This window comes from Vipera berus (assembly GCF_964194415.1).
Source record: "Vipera berus genome assembly, chromosome: 1".
NCBI lineage: Eukaryota > Metazoa > Chordata > Lepidosauria > Squamata > Viperidae > Vipera > Vipera berus.
This window is the reverse complement of record NC_138202.1, coordinates 25,764,046-25,781,846: the sequence shown is the minus strand read 5'-3', so window position 1 is coordinate 25,781,846 and position 17,801 is coordinate 25,764,046. Positions and strand designations below refer to the sequence as shown.

Sequence of the window (17,801 nt, the reverse complement as noted above, 5' to 3'; positions counted from 1 at the left end):
TGTTCAGGCACATCATGACATCACTATAGCTTCCACTGGGCAGCTCGGATGTTGGACAACCGCTCCTCATCCCAACCAGCACATTGACACATCCAGAGGATTCCAGGTTGTGGAAGGCTGGTCTGTAGCCGGATGACAAGACTAGGCATCCTGAGATCCACCTCTGGTCAAGCTGTATCCTCTATCTACTGAAACATATATTCCTAGGTTGTTTTTTTTAGAATCCCGCTCTACACAGGTTAGAATGCTAACAAGACAATTCAAAATATTTCTCTTCTAACCCTGAAATCTGTAGAGTATCTTTCCCAAATCTAGAAGCAATTCCAGTTTTAGCCAGCTTCTTGCATTGTGAGATGCAGGAAGACTGAACCGCCGTGGAAAAGGAATTGCCTGGCATGCAATGGGACTCAGTTTGTATCCCTGCCTTAACTAGAGCCCTGCCTACCCTTGGGCTTTAGTTAAAGGCCCAAGAAGGAAAGGTCTATTCCCAGCAAGGGACCTCTTGCTGGCTAGAGCAATCAAAGCTGAGTTAAACATCCAAACTCTTATACTTGGCACCAAGCATCACTCCCGTTCCTATTGGAATGTCATGTATTTTAAGTCATTCTGTCCCTTCTGGGAGTGAATTAGGAAAAGGGGGATAGGTCCCAAGCTCTGGCCTATGACATTTGGGGCCTGCCATATCTGATCCAGCAAAAAGAGCCACCGGAGAAATTGCAAAGAGCAGGACTGCTCTGCTTGGACTGGCTGCTTTGAATGTGTTGTAGTGAGCCACTGGGTGGAGGAGAACATGGACTAGAAGATACAGAGAGGGCTTTGCTATTCCATACTGCTGAACTGGGAGACATGAAGAGGAAGAGCAAAAGAGTATCCCTATTTTATTTAACTGACATTCTTGAAAAAAGGTACCGACATATCAAGGAACAGCCAATTTATGGTTTTATTAGGGTTGGGGGGGGTGGCAATTGAAGCCTCCAAAATATGACAAGTCCATTCTGTTGCTTCTGAATCATCTTTGTCATCTCTATCTTCTCAACTTCACACAATCACTGGGTGCATGCATGGCCTTCAGCCCTTGCCAGATCAGAAAAGGCACCCCAACATATTATGTGCTACACATCACATTCTAGCACTTGTTGTGTTCCTTGCAGCCATATTGTATTGTTTACAATTGGCTGGAAGTCTTGGGCCCCCTCGTCTACAATCTTGGGATGCTATGCTAGGAAGCCTCTCTTACTAAGACATTGCTTTTTATGTAGTGTGCGTGTGTGTGTTCTACAAAAATAGTGTTTACCGGTAATATCCTTAAGATAACAAATTGTTCTCTATGGAATGGAAGCCTGAAACTAGAAATATTTCAACTGCTTTCACACTTCTTTCCTGCTTACCTACTATTTACTTTGTGGTGTACTGCTACTCTGAAGTCGTTGACCAGAACTGTCCTCAGCCATACACAGAAGATATATTTACACATACTTCCACCAGGTAAAGTGATGAGACAATGACTCCCAAAACACATGAGCCAAAGAGGCAAAGCATCTTGGTCAAATTAAGTTACAGTATCAGAAACAGTAATCACTGAATTGTAATAAAGCTAAAGATTTCTTGTTATAGCTTTAATTTCACCCTCTCAATCTTTTGAAAGAAAGAAAAGGCCAGAACTCGGATCATTTGTTTGGTATGCAGAAATTCCCAATTTCTGGCTATAGCCAATATTGGTGAGTGTAGCCTCTTCCTGAAACCCCTAACAGTTGTACTGGCTCAGGGTGGATAATAATTGGGAGAAGTAACCAAAAGCTCAGCTTAATACATGTCTCTTGTCTTTTTATGGAAAGCAAGACAAGAGGTCTTACTAGTTTAGTTAACTGGTGTGGTGAAAGCTCCAAGTCAGAAGCACATTTTAATTCCCAAGGAAATGGAACAATTAATTAGACCAGCCTTCCCCACCTGTAACTCTCTCCAGATGTATAGAAATATTCCTATCATCCCCGTTGACTGGGAAGAATGGGACTGATTGTCCAAGTCAACTGGAGAGAATCTGATAAATCAGACTGAGTTAGGGAATTTGTTGGCTAGTTTGCAATGCATATTTGGAATTTTGAACTTCTTGGAGAGAATTCCCTTGAAATAGCTGCTAGAGACTTGCCTATTTTCAAAACAGCTTCTGCAGTGCACATGGCCAATGAGAAAATAGTTCTTATGCTCCACAAAAAGTGGTGCCCAACTGGATCTTTTTTTCCCTTCAGCATATATATATATGTGTGTGTGTGTATGTCTATGTGTATATGTATATTGTAACAAATAGAAAATAATAGAATGTTAGAGGGTGGTTCCACAGAATGCCAGCTTTCACTGGAAGTGCTAAATTAAAAAGAAGCAAAATGGGGTAGGCTGCTTTGTGGACACATAGATGAATACAGAATTATCAGCCCTAAATTTTGCTGAGTCCCAAAGCAGCTAAAAAGGGATATGCTCCAAACTCTTGGCTTTTGTCTGAGTGCACAAAAAAGTGTACTCTAAACTTTAACCCAACGGTGCTTTTTCACGAGGCAACTGGGCTTCCTTTTTTTTTTCCTTTGAAGACATTTCACTTCTCATCCAAGAAGCTTCTTCAGTTCTGGAAGCTTCTTCAGCTTCTTTGCCAAGCTGAAGAAGCTTCTTGGAGGAGAAGCGAAACATCTTCAAAGAAAGAAAGAAAAAAAGAAAGACCAATGGCCTTGTGAAAAAGCACCTTTGGGACAACCATGACCTGGATAATTGAGAATCCCCATAGACATCTAAACTTTAACCCAGATCAGAAAGTGCTTTGCCTCATGGTATCAGGAATTTGGGCACCACGATCATGCGTTTACCACTGGTTCATTGCCATCGTTTGATGGCTACAGCGCCAAGTAATGATCTCTTGCAGATCAAATGTACACTGACCATTTCCATATCACTTTGGAACATTGCAAGACGGTAGAGAGGTTTTTAGCTGTGGGAGCTGAGTAAATAGCCATGTGAAGTATGCCATGCATATGTGACGGTTGCTTAGTACTTTGATCTTTATGGGTCCCCCACTGAGCTGATGAAAGCACTCTCCTACCCTCCTGACTGTTCTTCCACTCCCATTTGTTTCACAATGAACAAAACAAAGCACATGTGTCTTGGGTAAGTAACTATCTAGTTTGGCCCTAAGCATAATATACTATATATACATGACGTGCTTGTTCATTGTACTCTACCTACATAGTTATTCTCCTGTTTATGAGGTGGACTGCTTCTGGATGACCGTTTTGTTAATTAAACAGAGCCAATTATTTTCAAAACCATGAGCTTTTAGCTCAGGAAATCCCACATCTTAGAAGTGGCTTCCTAGTGGGAGATTGACAGGCATTATTTGGGTTCAAAATCATCCTCCCCAAGACAATATGGGAAAGAATGACATTTTGATTGCTAGCATCAACATGAAAATTAAAACCTTAGGACCATTACTGTCATTCAGCCTGTCTTGTCCCCCACTCTTAGTGGAATCATTGTTAGTTTCATCCTTAAGAACATGCAGTGCAATGGAAATGAAGTTGCACAAATGCATGGTTTTTAGAAAGGCTGCAACATGCTGTGAGTGGGATGTGTTTGGCTGTGTGTGTGTTTCTCCTTTTGGGGACCGGTTGTATAAAGCAACACTGCCATATGAGTGCACAACAGGGGCAGGCCGCTGGGGTGCAGCAGAAAGACTTTTTTTTACTTGCAAACCTCCCTTTGCAACCAAAGTAAGTCACTGGAGAACATGATGTAGCTTTGCAGCAGGATTCAAAATTCATCTTCAGAGCTGTCAGCTAAAAGCATCACCCGGTCTTGCATGCTGTTGAATTCTCTCTGCTAGTTGGGGTGAAAAGTGAAAAAGATAAAAAGAAAAGAAAAAGAAAAACATCAACAACAAGGAAGACAATCACACTTCCCAATTGTTTATTTCTTCCCTGCCTGGAAATATTCAGCTACTGCAGCTTTCTTTAACATACTTTCTTCCACATATGCTGGAGTTCAGCATATCCAAAGAGGTCAAAACCAATAAATCTGGAAGACACCAGATGGAGGAAGGCTGGGTTAGTTATAAACTTGGAGCAGCTCAAGAGTAGAGTTATCAAGACCAAAGCAGGTGCTTTGTAGATATTTGGGATACCTTGCCCCATCTCAAAAGCTAGCAAACACAAAACAATATGAGATATAACAGATCAAGCAATAAGTTCATTCTTATTGAACTAAGATGATTGGTTTAATTGCTCTGATATATTGAAATGTCACTGATAAAAAAAATCATCCTCTAAAAAGGTTAAGAAAATCTGACTGTTTACACCAATTCTCCAGTTTTTATAAACACTGCAGAATTCAAATTAAGCAGAAAGACAACATTAATTCTACATCACCTACAAACTACATCACCTACAAACTAATTTGTGCATGTTCCATTATCAATTTTTATACGTTTTTTGGACTGAGATTAGATTTCCAGTGTGCATTCTATCATGCCATCTTCCCCAACTTAGTGTGTTTCAGATATACTGAACCACTATGCCAAGAAGATGGAAATTGTGGCTGAACATTTCTGGAGCACACTGATTGGAAAAATCTGCATATAATCATGGTGTGTGGGTGTGCGTGGGTGTGCACACACGTGCGCTTTTGGGTCAGTTTTTGACTCCAAGCAAAGGTGGCAAAATTTTCCAGAAGTGGTTTGCCATTGCCTCCTTTCTGGGGCTGAGACAGTGTGACTGGCCAAGCTGGCTTTGTGCCTAAGGTGGGACTAATACTCACTTTTTAGGAGCAAGCAATCATTTGGGGCAAGGAGAGAACTCAAGCCATTTCATAGCATTTAAAGAAGAATACCAACCTTTTGCTTATGTCTTTTAAAGCCATTTCTGCGACGGCGGTTCATGATCTTGATACTATAAAGTGCTCCCAGGATGAAAAGGGCTCCAGCAATGCCTACACCCACTGGGACCAGCATCCCAGACATGTATCCTGCCTAAGGAAGGAAGGATGGAAGAAGAATTACAAGTAACCATCAGGTCAAGCTGGATTTTTTTTATGCTTTTAATTATTTGGTCACTATTAATACTGCAGACCTCAAACAACTGAACTCTCTTCTTGCAGACATGTTTCCAGCTATAAGCAACCATACTGCTACTTTGCTCTGCTGTCATTTAAACATAGAAAGTAATATGTGGTCATGTGATCCCCTTTTGTGACGTTTTGGCAAGCTGAGTCAATGGGGAAGCATAGTAACTGTGTTATTAACTTTACAACTGTGATAATTCACTTAACAACTATAGCAAGAAAGGTGTAAAATGGGGCAACATTTGCTTAACAACTGTCTCACTTAGCAATAGAATTTTAGGCTCAATTGTGGTTGTAAGTCAAGGACTACCTGTAATTCCCACATTTTTAAACCACAGGAATACAATGCTATATAAATTGGCGCTGTGATGGCATAGTGGTTAGAATGCAGTATTGCAGGCTAACTCTGCCAACTGCTGGCAGTTTGATTCTCACTGGCTCAAGGTTGACTCAGCCTTTCATTCTTCTGAGGTTGGTAAAATGAGGACCGAGATTGTTGGGGGCAATAGGCTGACTCTGTAAACCACTTAGAGAGTGCTGTAAAGCACTGTGAAGCAGTATCTAAGTGCTATTGCTAGTTGCCATTGCTGTATTATAGGGCAAAGAACTGAAAAAACACATAAAGTTCTGATTATTATTATACTCCATATATATATATATATATATATATATATATATATATATATATATATATATATATATAAATATGTTATTCTTTTATATGTTATATAAATAAATATGTTATTTTTTCCTTACAAAAGCTTTTGATAATTAATTTCAATTTAATTATTCAAATTTCCATTTGATAATTAATTTCCATTTGATTTCTATTTATCACCTGTCTTTTGTTCTTCAATTGGAATAATTTTGGAAAAATTCTAGTATTTTACAAGTTGCTTTCAGCAGAAAAACAGATAACAAAGGATAAATATGAATGCTGATCTTGTACCATAAAACAAAACAGTATTAACAGTATAATAAAATTAAAGCAAAATAATAATAAGAGCAATAAACTAATCTCTGAGAAGCATTTACATGAATTTTGCTGATACAGAAGAAACACAAAGCATAAAATAAAGGCATAAACACTGTATATTCCCATTGCAAACAAGTATTTGCTTTAATGTCTTGGATTTTATGCTTATTTTCTCAATTCATCCATGCTAGGAGTGGGTGGTGCATTTGTGGCACATAATATTTAGGAACAGAACAAAAACAATGTGAATATAAAACTGGGTCTTCCTAAAGCCTACTCTTGCTACGTTGGTTATCTGTTGGACAGGTAGATAAAAGTACCAGCAAAGCAAAAACAGGTCTAGGCTGAAAGTTTTGCCCCACTATTTATTCTCACCCTCATTCTTTAAGGCAAGGGGAGGAGATAAGTAGTACTCCTTATTTAAGCTTAAGCCCAACTAGCCAGGGGGTCTGTTCCAGATTGTGGTTAAAAAAAATAATTAAAGCTGGCACATATATATGTATGACATATATAAAAAAACTGATGGAGCTTCCGTTGCACCATTGCAGCTACCACCATCCCTTTTTTATCATTCCCCCTAGACCAGGGGTAGGCAACCTTGGCTCTTTTATGACTTGTGGACTTCAACTCCCAGAATTCCTGAGCCAGCATGGCTCAGCTTGGAAACCTCTCCCTTTCCCCTCAGCATGGCTGGCTCAGGAATTCTGGGAGTTGAAGTCCACGAGTCATAAAAGAGCCAAGGTGGCCTACCCCTGCCCTAGACAGTTGGAAAGGACCTGAGAGGTCTTCTAGTCCAACCCCCTGCTTAGGCAGGAAACCTTATGCCATTTCAGACAAATGGCTGTCCAGTCTCTTCTTAAAAACCTACAGTGTTGGAGCACCCACAACTTCTGGAGGCAAGAACAGAGAGACCCCCTGTAAGAGCCTTGGTGGAGCAGTGGGCTAATGCCTCCTTAAGTAACACCAGCTGCTTGCAATTAGTGCAGGTTCGAGTCCCACCAGGCTCAAGGTTGACTCAGCCTTCCATCCTTCCGAGGTAGGTAAAATGAGGACCCAGATTGTTGGGGGCAATAAGCTGACTTTGTAATAATGCCGCTTGGGGGGGGGGCGAAAGCCCTAATAAGCAGGCATATACATAGAATGAAGGCTATTGCTAAGCACATTAGTTTGTGCTTAAATTGTAAGCCGCCCTGAGTCTTCGGAGACGGGCGGGATATAAATGGGATTAAAAAAAAAGTAGTGATACTGCCACATTTCTAAATGTGTCGAGCTTAATGTAGCATGTATTCAGTTTGTAGCCAGATCTTCATGCAGGGCAGGATTAGACCAGCTTCTTTCTAGCCAGGGACAAAACCAAAACCCCGGACAAGCTATTTCATATTGAATCATTACCTCTGAGGCAAGGGCCCTGGTCAATTATGTGACCAGGAGTGTCCACTGAGTAGGGTCATAAAAGCCAAGATGGCAGCTTTGAGAGTGTTGTTGAAGCCTTGCCTGTTTCTTATGTATGTTGTGAAAATACAATGCACATTAAAAAAAGGCAAACCTTCAATGACACTGTTGAAGCCACCACCTGGATTTTTTTACCCTACTCTGTGAACACCCCTAAAAGTGATCATATCACTGGTTGGTGTGCCAGATTTGAGAGATATTTCGGAGGGACCTTAATTGGATGAAATGAGACTGTCAAAAGCTTGTTCCTTATTCTCCAGGAAAAATAAGGCTGAAGTTTGTTATTTATTTTGACAAAACAACCATTTATTTTTAAAAAAATGCTGATTTGTCTTCCAAATTTTGGTTGGATGTATTTTGGGTATGGGCAGCTGAATACAGGTAAGTCCTCAACTTATGTTGGCAATGGAGCCTGCGCTTTATGGTCATCAGTTGTGAAGATTGTAAAGTGACTAACCCAGTATTGCAACCTTTTTTGTGGTTAAGCAAACACCCTGGTTATTAAACAAACCCACTGTTCACTATGGGTGGCTTTGCTGAAAACCAGAAGTAAATAACAGTTTTCAGTAAAACCATCATAAAAACGCAGTCACACGACCACAAGGTACTGCAAACGGCCAGTTGCCAAGACCCTGACATGTGGTCATGTGACCATGGGAGGGGTGGCCATCAAAACTTTAGAAATGGATTGTATGTACCCCTGGGGAGGTCCGTTGTAACTTCAAACAGTTGTAACTCCAAACAGTTGCTCAACAACCGATCATAATTTGAGGACTATCTGAATAACGTACAGGTTACACCCCCCCCCCCAAAAAAAACCTCTACACCTAGTAGAGTTAGAAGGTAGAAGGCCTAGGGAATGGCCTTAGAGGACAAGAGGAAGAGCTACTACAAGTTTGAAAAAAAGTCTCAGAAAAACCCTTCCCAAATTCACACAAAGATAAGGAGGTTCAGGGCAGAAGCTCATTTAGACTTAGATTTAAAGGTTCTGTTACTATAGCTCTTACAGGAAAAGTAGTTCTGATCTATATGGCATTGATATCTTAGTCTGGTCTACCTTATAGGGCTGACAGTGGAGTTTCATGGATTCACGAAGCAGAAGTCAGCAGGGAGGAAAGGAAAGAGAGTAAATGAGAAACAAATAGGTGAAGATGTGTATACTGATGGGTCTAGCCCAATTCTGAACAACCAGCAAGGTCTCTTTACAGATTATTCAGCCTTCATCAGCCTAGAAGCCACATGGTGTCTCAGGTCTACAGGTCAACTATTCCCACTGCTTTCTAACCACGTTGGCTGAAAATCCCAAAGATGACATAGCAATTTAAACAGGAAATTACCACACTGGGGAAAGCTGAGTTGCATTTTGTCCAGTAAAATGATAGGGCATTGCTTCTACATTTGTATTAATCTTCAGATATTCCTGCCCTCTATGGGTAGGAAGTTGTGCATGCAGAAGGGCTGTTTCCAAGTGATATCCTAGCCATTGAGCATTCTCCACAAGGACATAGCCACACCTGGGTCCTTGGTTTGTTTTAGGTTCATATGGAAATAACCACAATCAATGGTCTGAGGTGCTTGGAAATGTGTAAGCTTTTCTCCCCAACTTGCTGCCATTCATATGTATGAGACTACGAACCTCATAAGATAGCCTGCTTATCCAGTTTAATGAGTTTAAAGTTTCATGAGAATTCGTCTAGCATCTGCAGGTTCAAAGAGCTTTGACTTAACCCAAGCAAGACTGAGTGGCTGTGGGCATTTAGGCCTTCTGGAGACAAGGTTTTTCCACCTTTGGTTCTGGATGTGGTAGCACTGCTCCTGATGGACCCAGTGCACAATCTAGAGATCCTCCTAGACTCATGGCTCCTGCTCAAAGAGCAGTTGGCAGCCAGGCCTAGGATAGCCTTTGCACACTTTCAGGTGGTGTGCCAGCTGTGTCCATTCCTGGACCGAGAGGCTCTGTTCACAGTCACCCGTGCCCTCATAACTTTTTGCTTGAACTACTGCAACATGCTCTACTTGAGATTGTCCCTGAAGAGCATCCAGAAGCTTCAGCTGGTACAGAATGTAGCTGCACATGTACTAAGTGGTGTCAGATATGTGACATATGTAGCACCACTTGAACTGCACTGATTACTGACGTGCCTCCAGGTGCAATTCAAGATGCTGGTTGTCACCTTTAAAGTCCTACATTCCTTGGGACCAGGTTACCTAAGGGATTGTTTCTTCCCCAACAGTTTCTACCTACCCAATGTGGTTTGGCAAGTTGGGCATGCTGAGGGTCCTGTCAGCCAAGGAACACCAGCTGGCAGAGCCCAGAAGACATGCTTTCTCTGCTGTAGCCCCAGCCCTTTGGAACATCCCCCTTCAGAGATTGGGATGGCCCCAACCCTACTGACCCTTCATAAGGCTTTAAAAACTGGCTGTGTGCCTGCATCTCATGGTCCAAAAGTGTGAAGGGTCCTGTTTTTTGGCTTTACTGATAAGTAAATTATTATGATAAATTATTATGGTGTTTTTCTCAGCTGTTATACTTGTATTTATTTTGTACTGTTTTTAATTGTTTTGGAATTTTTTGCTCTCCAGAGTCAGTTGAGATGGGTGGCTATTGAAATTAATTAAATATATAAAATAACAATGATGGGACTGCAGTCCAACACATCTAAAGGAGACATCTTTTAGATGTGCAACACATCTAAAGGAGAGAAGTCTAAATCAGTATTTCTCAACCTTAGCAATTTTAAGATGTGTAGGTTTCAGCTGGGGAATTCTGAGCTGAAGTACATTCACTATAAATCAGGGGTCTTCAAATTTGGCCCTTTTAGGACTTGTGGACTTCAGCTCCCAGAATTCCTCAGCCAGGCACACTGGCTGAGGAATTCTGGGAGTTGAAGTCCACAAATCCTAAAAGGGCCAAGTTTGAAGACCCCTGCTATAAATGTTGCTAAGGTTGAAGAATACTGGTCCAAAAATTTATCGTATGTGAAAATACCCTGCATCTGCTGCAGACCACATCCTCACTCTTGATGCCCCCTGCAGCAAACCACTGCTAAAGCACTGTAAAACACTCAAATTTCAGTTCCTAGTTACGACTTGAGAAACAGGCTTTGCTTCTTTCCTGGAAGGAACATGTACTGTCCTGCCCTTGTTTCTGGCATTATGGAGAACCTACATGCAAAGTGCTCAAACAATTTTACTTCACCCTCCACAAACCCAAGTGAGGATTCCTGCATCCCACAGCTCTCTCCCCCTGTGGATTCTATTGTGGGAAAATCTACTTAAAATAAATGCATCAACCACACCAATATTTAGGTGTACATTGCATATCGAGAAGACTGTGGAATGGCAAAGCTCCAGATATATAAGCAGTAAATCCTCAGTGTGATTAACGGAATTGGGGCGCACACAGTACTTCCACACATTATTCTGCTTCTACTAATTCTTAGAGAAAGAGGCTAGAATCCAGGACCTGTAGCAAAAATTACTCCCGGTATTAGTCTGGAAGAAAAAGGGAGGGTATGATAGACCAAAACAGTCTTCCCTTCAAAATGTGTTCGAACTATAAATCTCAGAATTCTATAGCACTCATAATCCAGAAGATGTCATTATAAAAATTGGATCCAAGACTTGAGAAGCACAAATGACCACAGGACTCCAGCATGATAGCACATGTATTTTGACACCATCGCATAGCGATGTGCAATGACATCATGATGCACATGACACCGCTTATGGAAATTCATGGTTATCATTCAACTCATAAAAGAATTGTGCTCTCGGCCATTCAGAAAGTATCTGAGTCTTATCAAAAGCCATGGATTAAAACAGGGGTCCCCAATCCCTGGGCTGTAGCCCACTATTGGGCCGTGGCCTACTTGGAGCCAGGGCGCATGAGAGGTGGGCCAGTGCACAGCTCCACTCGCACAAGCGGCGCCCCAAAAGCTTCTCTTTTCTCTTACGTGAATGGAACTGTGTGAGCACCAGCCCATCGATCACACGTCCCAGTTCCCCTCTCCTCCCTCCAGCCGGGCCCACCACATTGCCTGCTCCCAATGCTTCAAAAGTGGAGCAGTGAGAGCAGAGACTGACACAAGGATGCCCTGCTCAGCTTTGCTGATTCATCAAGGCTACCTGAGCAGGACACCTGATCCGCTTTTGGAGTGTTAGGCAGCCTCGGTGGTGAGTCTGAAGGAGCAGGAAATCGTGCCCCAAAGGCTTCTCTCTTGTATGAGTGGAGCTACACAGCCCGGTTCCCCTCTCCTCCTCCCCCCCAGCTGGGCCGCCAAGCCACAAAAGTTGGGGGACCACTGGGTTAAAAGATCATCTCTCCATAGCAGATTTCTGAAAATAAGAGAAAAATACAGTTCATTTTAAAATGCATCATTCTGAGAAGAGCTCCTTACCTTGTCTTTTAGTTTTTCCATCCAGCTTCTCACTAGAAAATTAACAACATAAAATTAATTGCAATCAAAAGTCACTGAACATTGTAGTAGCTTAAGGCCAACATTAACCCAACAATGCAATTTTGTAGAGGATTAGAAGCTCCCCAACATGTGGAGATCCTTCTCCATGGTAGAGGACAGGTAGTCCTTGGCCTACAACTGTTCATTTAGTCACCCTTTGAAGTTACAATGGCATTGAAAAAAGTGACTTATGACCATTTTTCACACTTATGACCATTGCAGCATCGTCATGGTCACGTGATTTACATTTGGATGATTGACCACTGGTTCTTATTTATGACAGTTGCAGTGTCCCAGGGTCATGTGATCATTTTTGCAACCTTCTGACAAGCAAAATCAATGGGGAGGCCAGATTCACTTAACAACCGTGCTACTAATTTAATAACTGCAATGATTCACTTAACAAATGTGGCAAGAAAAATTGTAAAATGGGGCAAAACTCATTTAACAAATTTCTCACTTAGCAACATAAATTCTGGGCTAAATTGAGGTCGTAAGTCAAGGACTACCTGTATATACAATGGCCCAGTGGTGGGACTCAAATACCTGAACATTCGGTTCTCTTATTGGATGCAGACCTGGGCCTCCGAGGCCTAGAACAGACTTCCGGAAGTGGCATCCATGCACCTCCGGTGGGCTATTCTAGACCTGGGAGGTCTCCTCCAGGTCTCCGAGGCCTAAAATGAACTTCCGGAAGTGGTATCCATGTACTTCTTGTGGGCTGTTCTAGGCCTGGGAGGCCTCCTCCAGGCCTCTGAGGCCTAGACTGGACTTCCGGAAGCAGTGTGCATTCAGCTGGTTCTCCGAACTCAGCAAAATTTAGCTACTGGTTCTACCGAACCGGTGCAAACTAGCTGAATCCCATCACTGCAATGGCCCCAAAAGCAGTGAACTAAGCAGGCCCCCCCCCCAAGATTTCAGTGCTTGGACAAGACCCTTTCTGACACACGCTTAAACTCTAGAAGGTGGATTGGATGAACACCAGCAGCACCTCTGTGAACAGCTCTTCCCCACAGCCCCTCTTTTGAATCCTCGAACAGTTACCTCAACAAATCAATGTAAATATCACAATGACATGCATATTATAAATATGCAAAATACAGTTTGCTTTATTCTTACAGTGCTTTTAGAATTATGCCCAAAGTTGACTAGCAGCTCTCCTGCTACAATGTAAATGATCGTTATGCTGCAGTTACAGTATGTTTAAAATGGGTTTTTGCACTATAACACATTTTGTAAGCAAAATCACAGTTTGGGATTTGAACTGAGGCCAATCCTATTCAGATCTAGCTAGAAAACTACACTGACACTGCTTTCTATAAGAGCTTGCAAAAAAGAATCCTCAGTACGATGAATCAGCAGAAATAGCTTTGTTAAACCTACTGATGCCAAAAGACTATTAAGTTATTAAGAGTTGTTGTCCTTAATAACTGCAGTGAATAAACAGACTTATATCCAAGTTCCAGAGTATAACTAAAAGCAAGAGTCCCTAACCAATTCTTTGAAAGCATCTCTAAACCTGCAACAGATTTTGTATGTGTGTGCCCCTGACTTTCAGTGTATTAGATCTAACTAGACAACCCATGACCCATCAGGTCATTGTTTCACATGTGTCATCATTTCAAAAATATTTACTTAACCTAAACAGATCAATACCGCCGACAAAAGATTGCCGGCGGGTAACACCCAGGGGGAGGGCCTTCTCGGTGGGTGTGCCTGCCCTTTGGAACCAGCTGCCCGTAGAGCTTAGGACTGCCCCTGACCTTCACTCACTCCGCCGGGACCTGAAGACCTGGCTCTTTGAGCTTTCTGGCCAGGACTGAGAATTTTAATTGTAATTTTATTTAATTGGGTTTTAATGGGAGTTTAATAGGGGTTTTATTTTATTCAAGGACTCAATTTAATTATTTTAATTGTTCTTAACTTTTGTAATGTGTATTGTTATTTTAAATTCCTTGTGAACCGCCCTGAGTCCTACGGGAGAAGGGCGGTATATAAGTCCAATAAACATAAACATAAACATAAAAAATAGAATGATCACAGGGAGATAAAAAAAGCAGTGGAAATGGGGGCGATTTCTGACTTCCCGCCAGCTTCCCCACTGACTTTGCTTGTGGGAAGCTTGCAGGAAGAAAGTCAATGAAAAAGCCAACAGGGAAGGTTACAAGTTGATCTGGTATGTCTTGCACACTTGCACACTCTCCCCAACCCACACCACACCCATGTGCAATTTCCCCAATCCATGCTGAACTGTGGCACAGCCTCTCTGACCCTCGTCATGCCTCTTATGCACCCGTTACTTCCGCCATACAGATCCTTCCTAAGAAGAGATTGCAAAACAGTGTTCTCCAGTGGGGTTGAGAGGGAATATTTATCCTGCCTAAGCCACACTCAGTGCCTTTCCAAGAATCACTGAGTTCACTTCTACTTTCTCTCTTAATTTCTTTAGGAAGTTGTGTCAAGCACTGGAGAAATCAGTAGATTCAGGCAGTTCAAATGAGTATAAAGATTTATTGCAAGCTTAAGCTCTCTACAAGAATTAACCAACTGACAGTTAAGGGAAATAAGTGGGAGTTAAGACAGACATTCAAGGTGGGCTGGAGTTAAATCTCTTGTGGGTGTGCAGGGGCTCATGACTTATGATGCGTTTGACCCTTCTGTCAGGCTCAGCCTGGTCACCCCCTACAAGTTGCTTATTACTGATTTATTTGGAGTTAAGAATTTTCCAAAAGACAAACTGTATTAAACTGGGAGATTTTCCTTCTACTCTGGACAAAAAAAAACAAAAACAGATCTAAGTAAGTTTACGGAGTAACAACAGAAACTTTACTTTTTGACAAACAGCACAAAGGGAAATAAAATGTTGATTTTGGAAAGTTAAGATGCTAGATGAAAGAATATTTCCTGTGGGGTGCTTAGAAATTTATAAAACTGTATATGAAGTCTTTGAAACTACTTGTAAGAGATCCCCCTGTGAGAAAATTTTGTTGATTGGAAAATAAACAGATGATCAGAGGGGACCTGAAGGGGAGAACAAAAGATTTTTCTTGAAGGAAAACAGACACATTAATACAATGGAGCAATACTATTTGACTACAGAAGAAATAAGGCTGTTTGGGAACGATTTACACAGAGGTTACTTACAAAAGCAAGTAATACTATAGCAGAGGATGTAGAAGAACAACACATTTTATTGGATAAAACAGAAACTCTGTGATTTGAATATGTATTTGAAGTTTTAAAAAATGTTGGATTGGAAAACTGATGTGGAAAAAGATGTGGATCTCAACATGGATTTTAAAATGCCAGAATGTAACAGTGGTATGGGAAACAATGCCAAAAAAAAGAGCCTTGGTGGAGCAGTGGGCTAATGCCTCCTTAAGTAACACCAGCTGCCTGCAATTAGTGCAGGTTCGGTCCCACCAGGCTCAAGGTTGACTCAGCCTTCCATCCTTCCGAGGTAGGTAAAATGAGGACCCAGATTGTTGGGGGCAATAAGCTGACTTTGTAATAATGCCGCTTGGGTGTGTGTGTGAAAGCCCTAATAAGCAGGCATATACATAGAATGAAGGCTACTGCTAAGCTTGTAAGCCGCCCTGAGTCTTCGGAGAAGGGCGGGATATAAATGGAATTAAAAAAAAAAAATAAAATGGATGTATAACTAAAACCAGTTGATATGGGACACAACTGAGGAGAGCATGGCAAGATGGCTCATTGATATAAAGATTCCTGCCATGGACAGGGGGTTGGAGTAGAGAACCTACAAGGTTCCTTCCAGTTCTATGGTTCTATGACTCTATGTTCTAATAACCAAGGAAAAAATACAAATAATAAAGCAGAAGAGTGAGTTGGAAAGCCTTCTTACTTTGGATTTATAGAAGGAATGTGTGGAACCAAAAAAAAACCTCTTCCTGAAAAGAGACAAGGAGTAATCGTTCAAGCTGTGCTTTGAAGGAGACAAAGAGAAAGTGATAAGAAATCAACTTGTGAGACACTACATGTTGGGAAGCTTTATAAAGTGAACCGGTTGGATAAGAGTTAAAATACATAATATTATGGTTTTGTCATTTTCTCTTTTTTTTCTTTATTATTTCTTAGTTTGTATTAGTTTTTTATCTTTGTATTTGTAAATTTTAATAAAATTACAGATAATCCTCGATTTATGATGACAATTGAGCCCCAAATTTCTGTTGCTAAGTGAGACAGTTAAGTGAGTTTTGTCCCAATTTACGAGCTTTCTTGCCACAGTTGTTAAGCAAATCAGTGCAGTTATTAAGTCCATAACATGGCTGTTAAGTGAATCTGGCTTTCCCACTGACTTTGCTTGAGAAAGTTACAAAAGGTGATCACATGACCCTGGGACACTGCAACCGTCATAAATAAGAGCCAGTTGCGAAGCATCTGAATTTTGATCATGTGACCATGGGGATGCTGCAATGGTCATAAGAATGAAAAATAGTCATAAGCAGTGGTGGGATTCAGCCGGTTCGCACCGGTTCGTCAGAACCGATACCTAATTTTTTGTTGAGTTCAGTGAACGGGTTACCATAAATCTGTGAGGCATGTCACACCAGTGATGACAAATATGCAAGGCATGTCGCGCTGGTGATGACAATGTGGTGATGATAGATATGCGAGGCACGTTGTGCCAGTGATAACGATGAACAGAACGGGTTGTTAAATTATTTGAATCCCACCATTGGTCGGTCATAAGTCACTTTTTCAGTTGCATTGTGACTTTGAATGGTTACTAAAGAACTGTTGTAAGTTGAAGACTAACTGTATTGAGAAAAACAGAGGAAATGATGATCACATGACCATGGCTGAGTGTGGCAGTGCTGAAGCAGCCGCAACTTTTCCCAATTCCAATCCCACAGGAATAATAGATCGGAGATGTTGGATGCATTCTGTAAGTTAGTCCATCTGAGGTATCCTGGTTCAAAAATGGTTACTCTGTGATGCACCTTTCGTCCAGTTGAAGGTTACAAGCAGACAAACTTGTGACACAAGTTTTCGTGTATATAGATATGTAAGTTGTACAGTGTGAGGCATGGCACGTAACTGTTTCACTATATTCTACATTGTTTAGACCCTTCTCTTTAGCTAAGTTTTAGCTAAATTTCTGAAATTTGAGTAGTTTCAGAGAAAGGCTGCACAGGTAATCTGGGGCCTGAAATTGCAAATATTTGAATCATTGTGTGCAGTTTGGGCAGTTGTATAAATTTGTTTCATAAAACAATAAAGAAAGCAACTGAGAGAAGTGGGTATGTTTAGCCTTTAGACAAGTTGTCTGACAGGCTGTGTGACAGCACTGCTCAAATATCTGAAGGAGTGCCACAGTTTGTTCTCCATTGTCTGAATGGAAGATACACAATAATAGACTTATGTTACAGGAAATAAGATTCCAAATGAATTTTAGTGGGGGGAAAACTTCCTAAAAGTAAGAACAGGTCAACAGTGAAACCATTTGGTAAATGGTGATGGAGTTCCAAAAGAAGTTGGATAGGTATGTATTTGGGAGCTTTTAATCCACATTCCTGCACTAAGCAAAGGATTAGACTTGATGGTGTAAATCAACACTTCTAACTTCATGACTGTGATTTTACATCAGAGAGCCTGAACAACTTAATTTAGCCTGGAATTAAAACAGAAGTAGCTAATGTTTCATGTCCCAGTTTTTGTTCCATGAAGAAGGCTGCTGCTTTTTTTTCCTTTTATGAAATAAAATGACAGGATCGCAGCAGCTTTAAAATCCTGGCAATGATGTTTTCCCTCTAACAGCATCCTTAAGGGCTGAGAAGGCTACATCGGGTTGA

General features: G+C 41.2%; 1 protein-coding gene across 1 annotated transcript in view; it reads right to left on the bottom strand.

The window, feature by feature from the left end:
* Positions 1 to 3,377: 3,377 nt before the first annotated feature.
* The window catches only part of ARMH4 (armadillo like helical domain containing 4), a gene marked incomplete at its 5' end in the record, with an annotated part of 51,312 nt that continues 36,888 nt past the window's right edge, over positions 3,378 to 17,801 (bottom strand). The window contains 3 exons of the mRNA XM_081320593.1: positions 3,378 to 3,861; positions 4,871 to 5,005; positions 11,926 to 11,957. Coding sequence (XP_081176719.1) covers positions 3,793 to 3,861; positions 4,871 to 5,005; positions 11,926 to 11,957 — 236 coding nt within the window. The 3' untranslated portion in view covers positions 3,378 to 3,792. The remainder of the gene's footprint in view (positions 3,862 to 4,870; positions 5,006 to 11,925; positions 11,958 to 17,801) is intronic.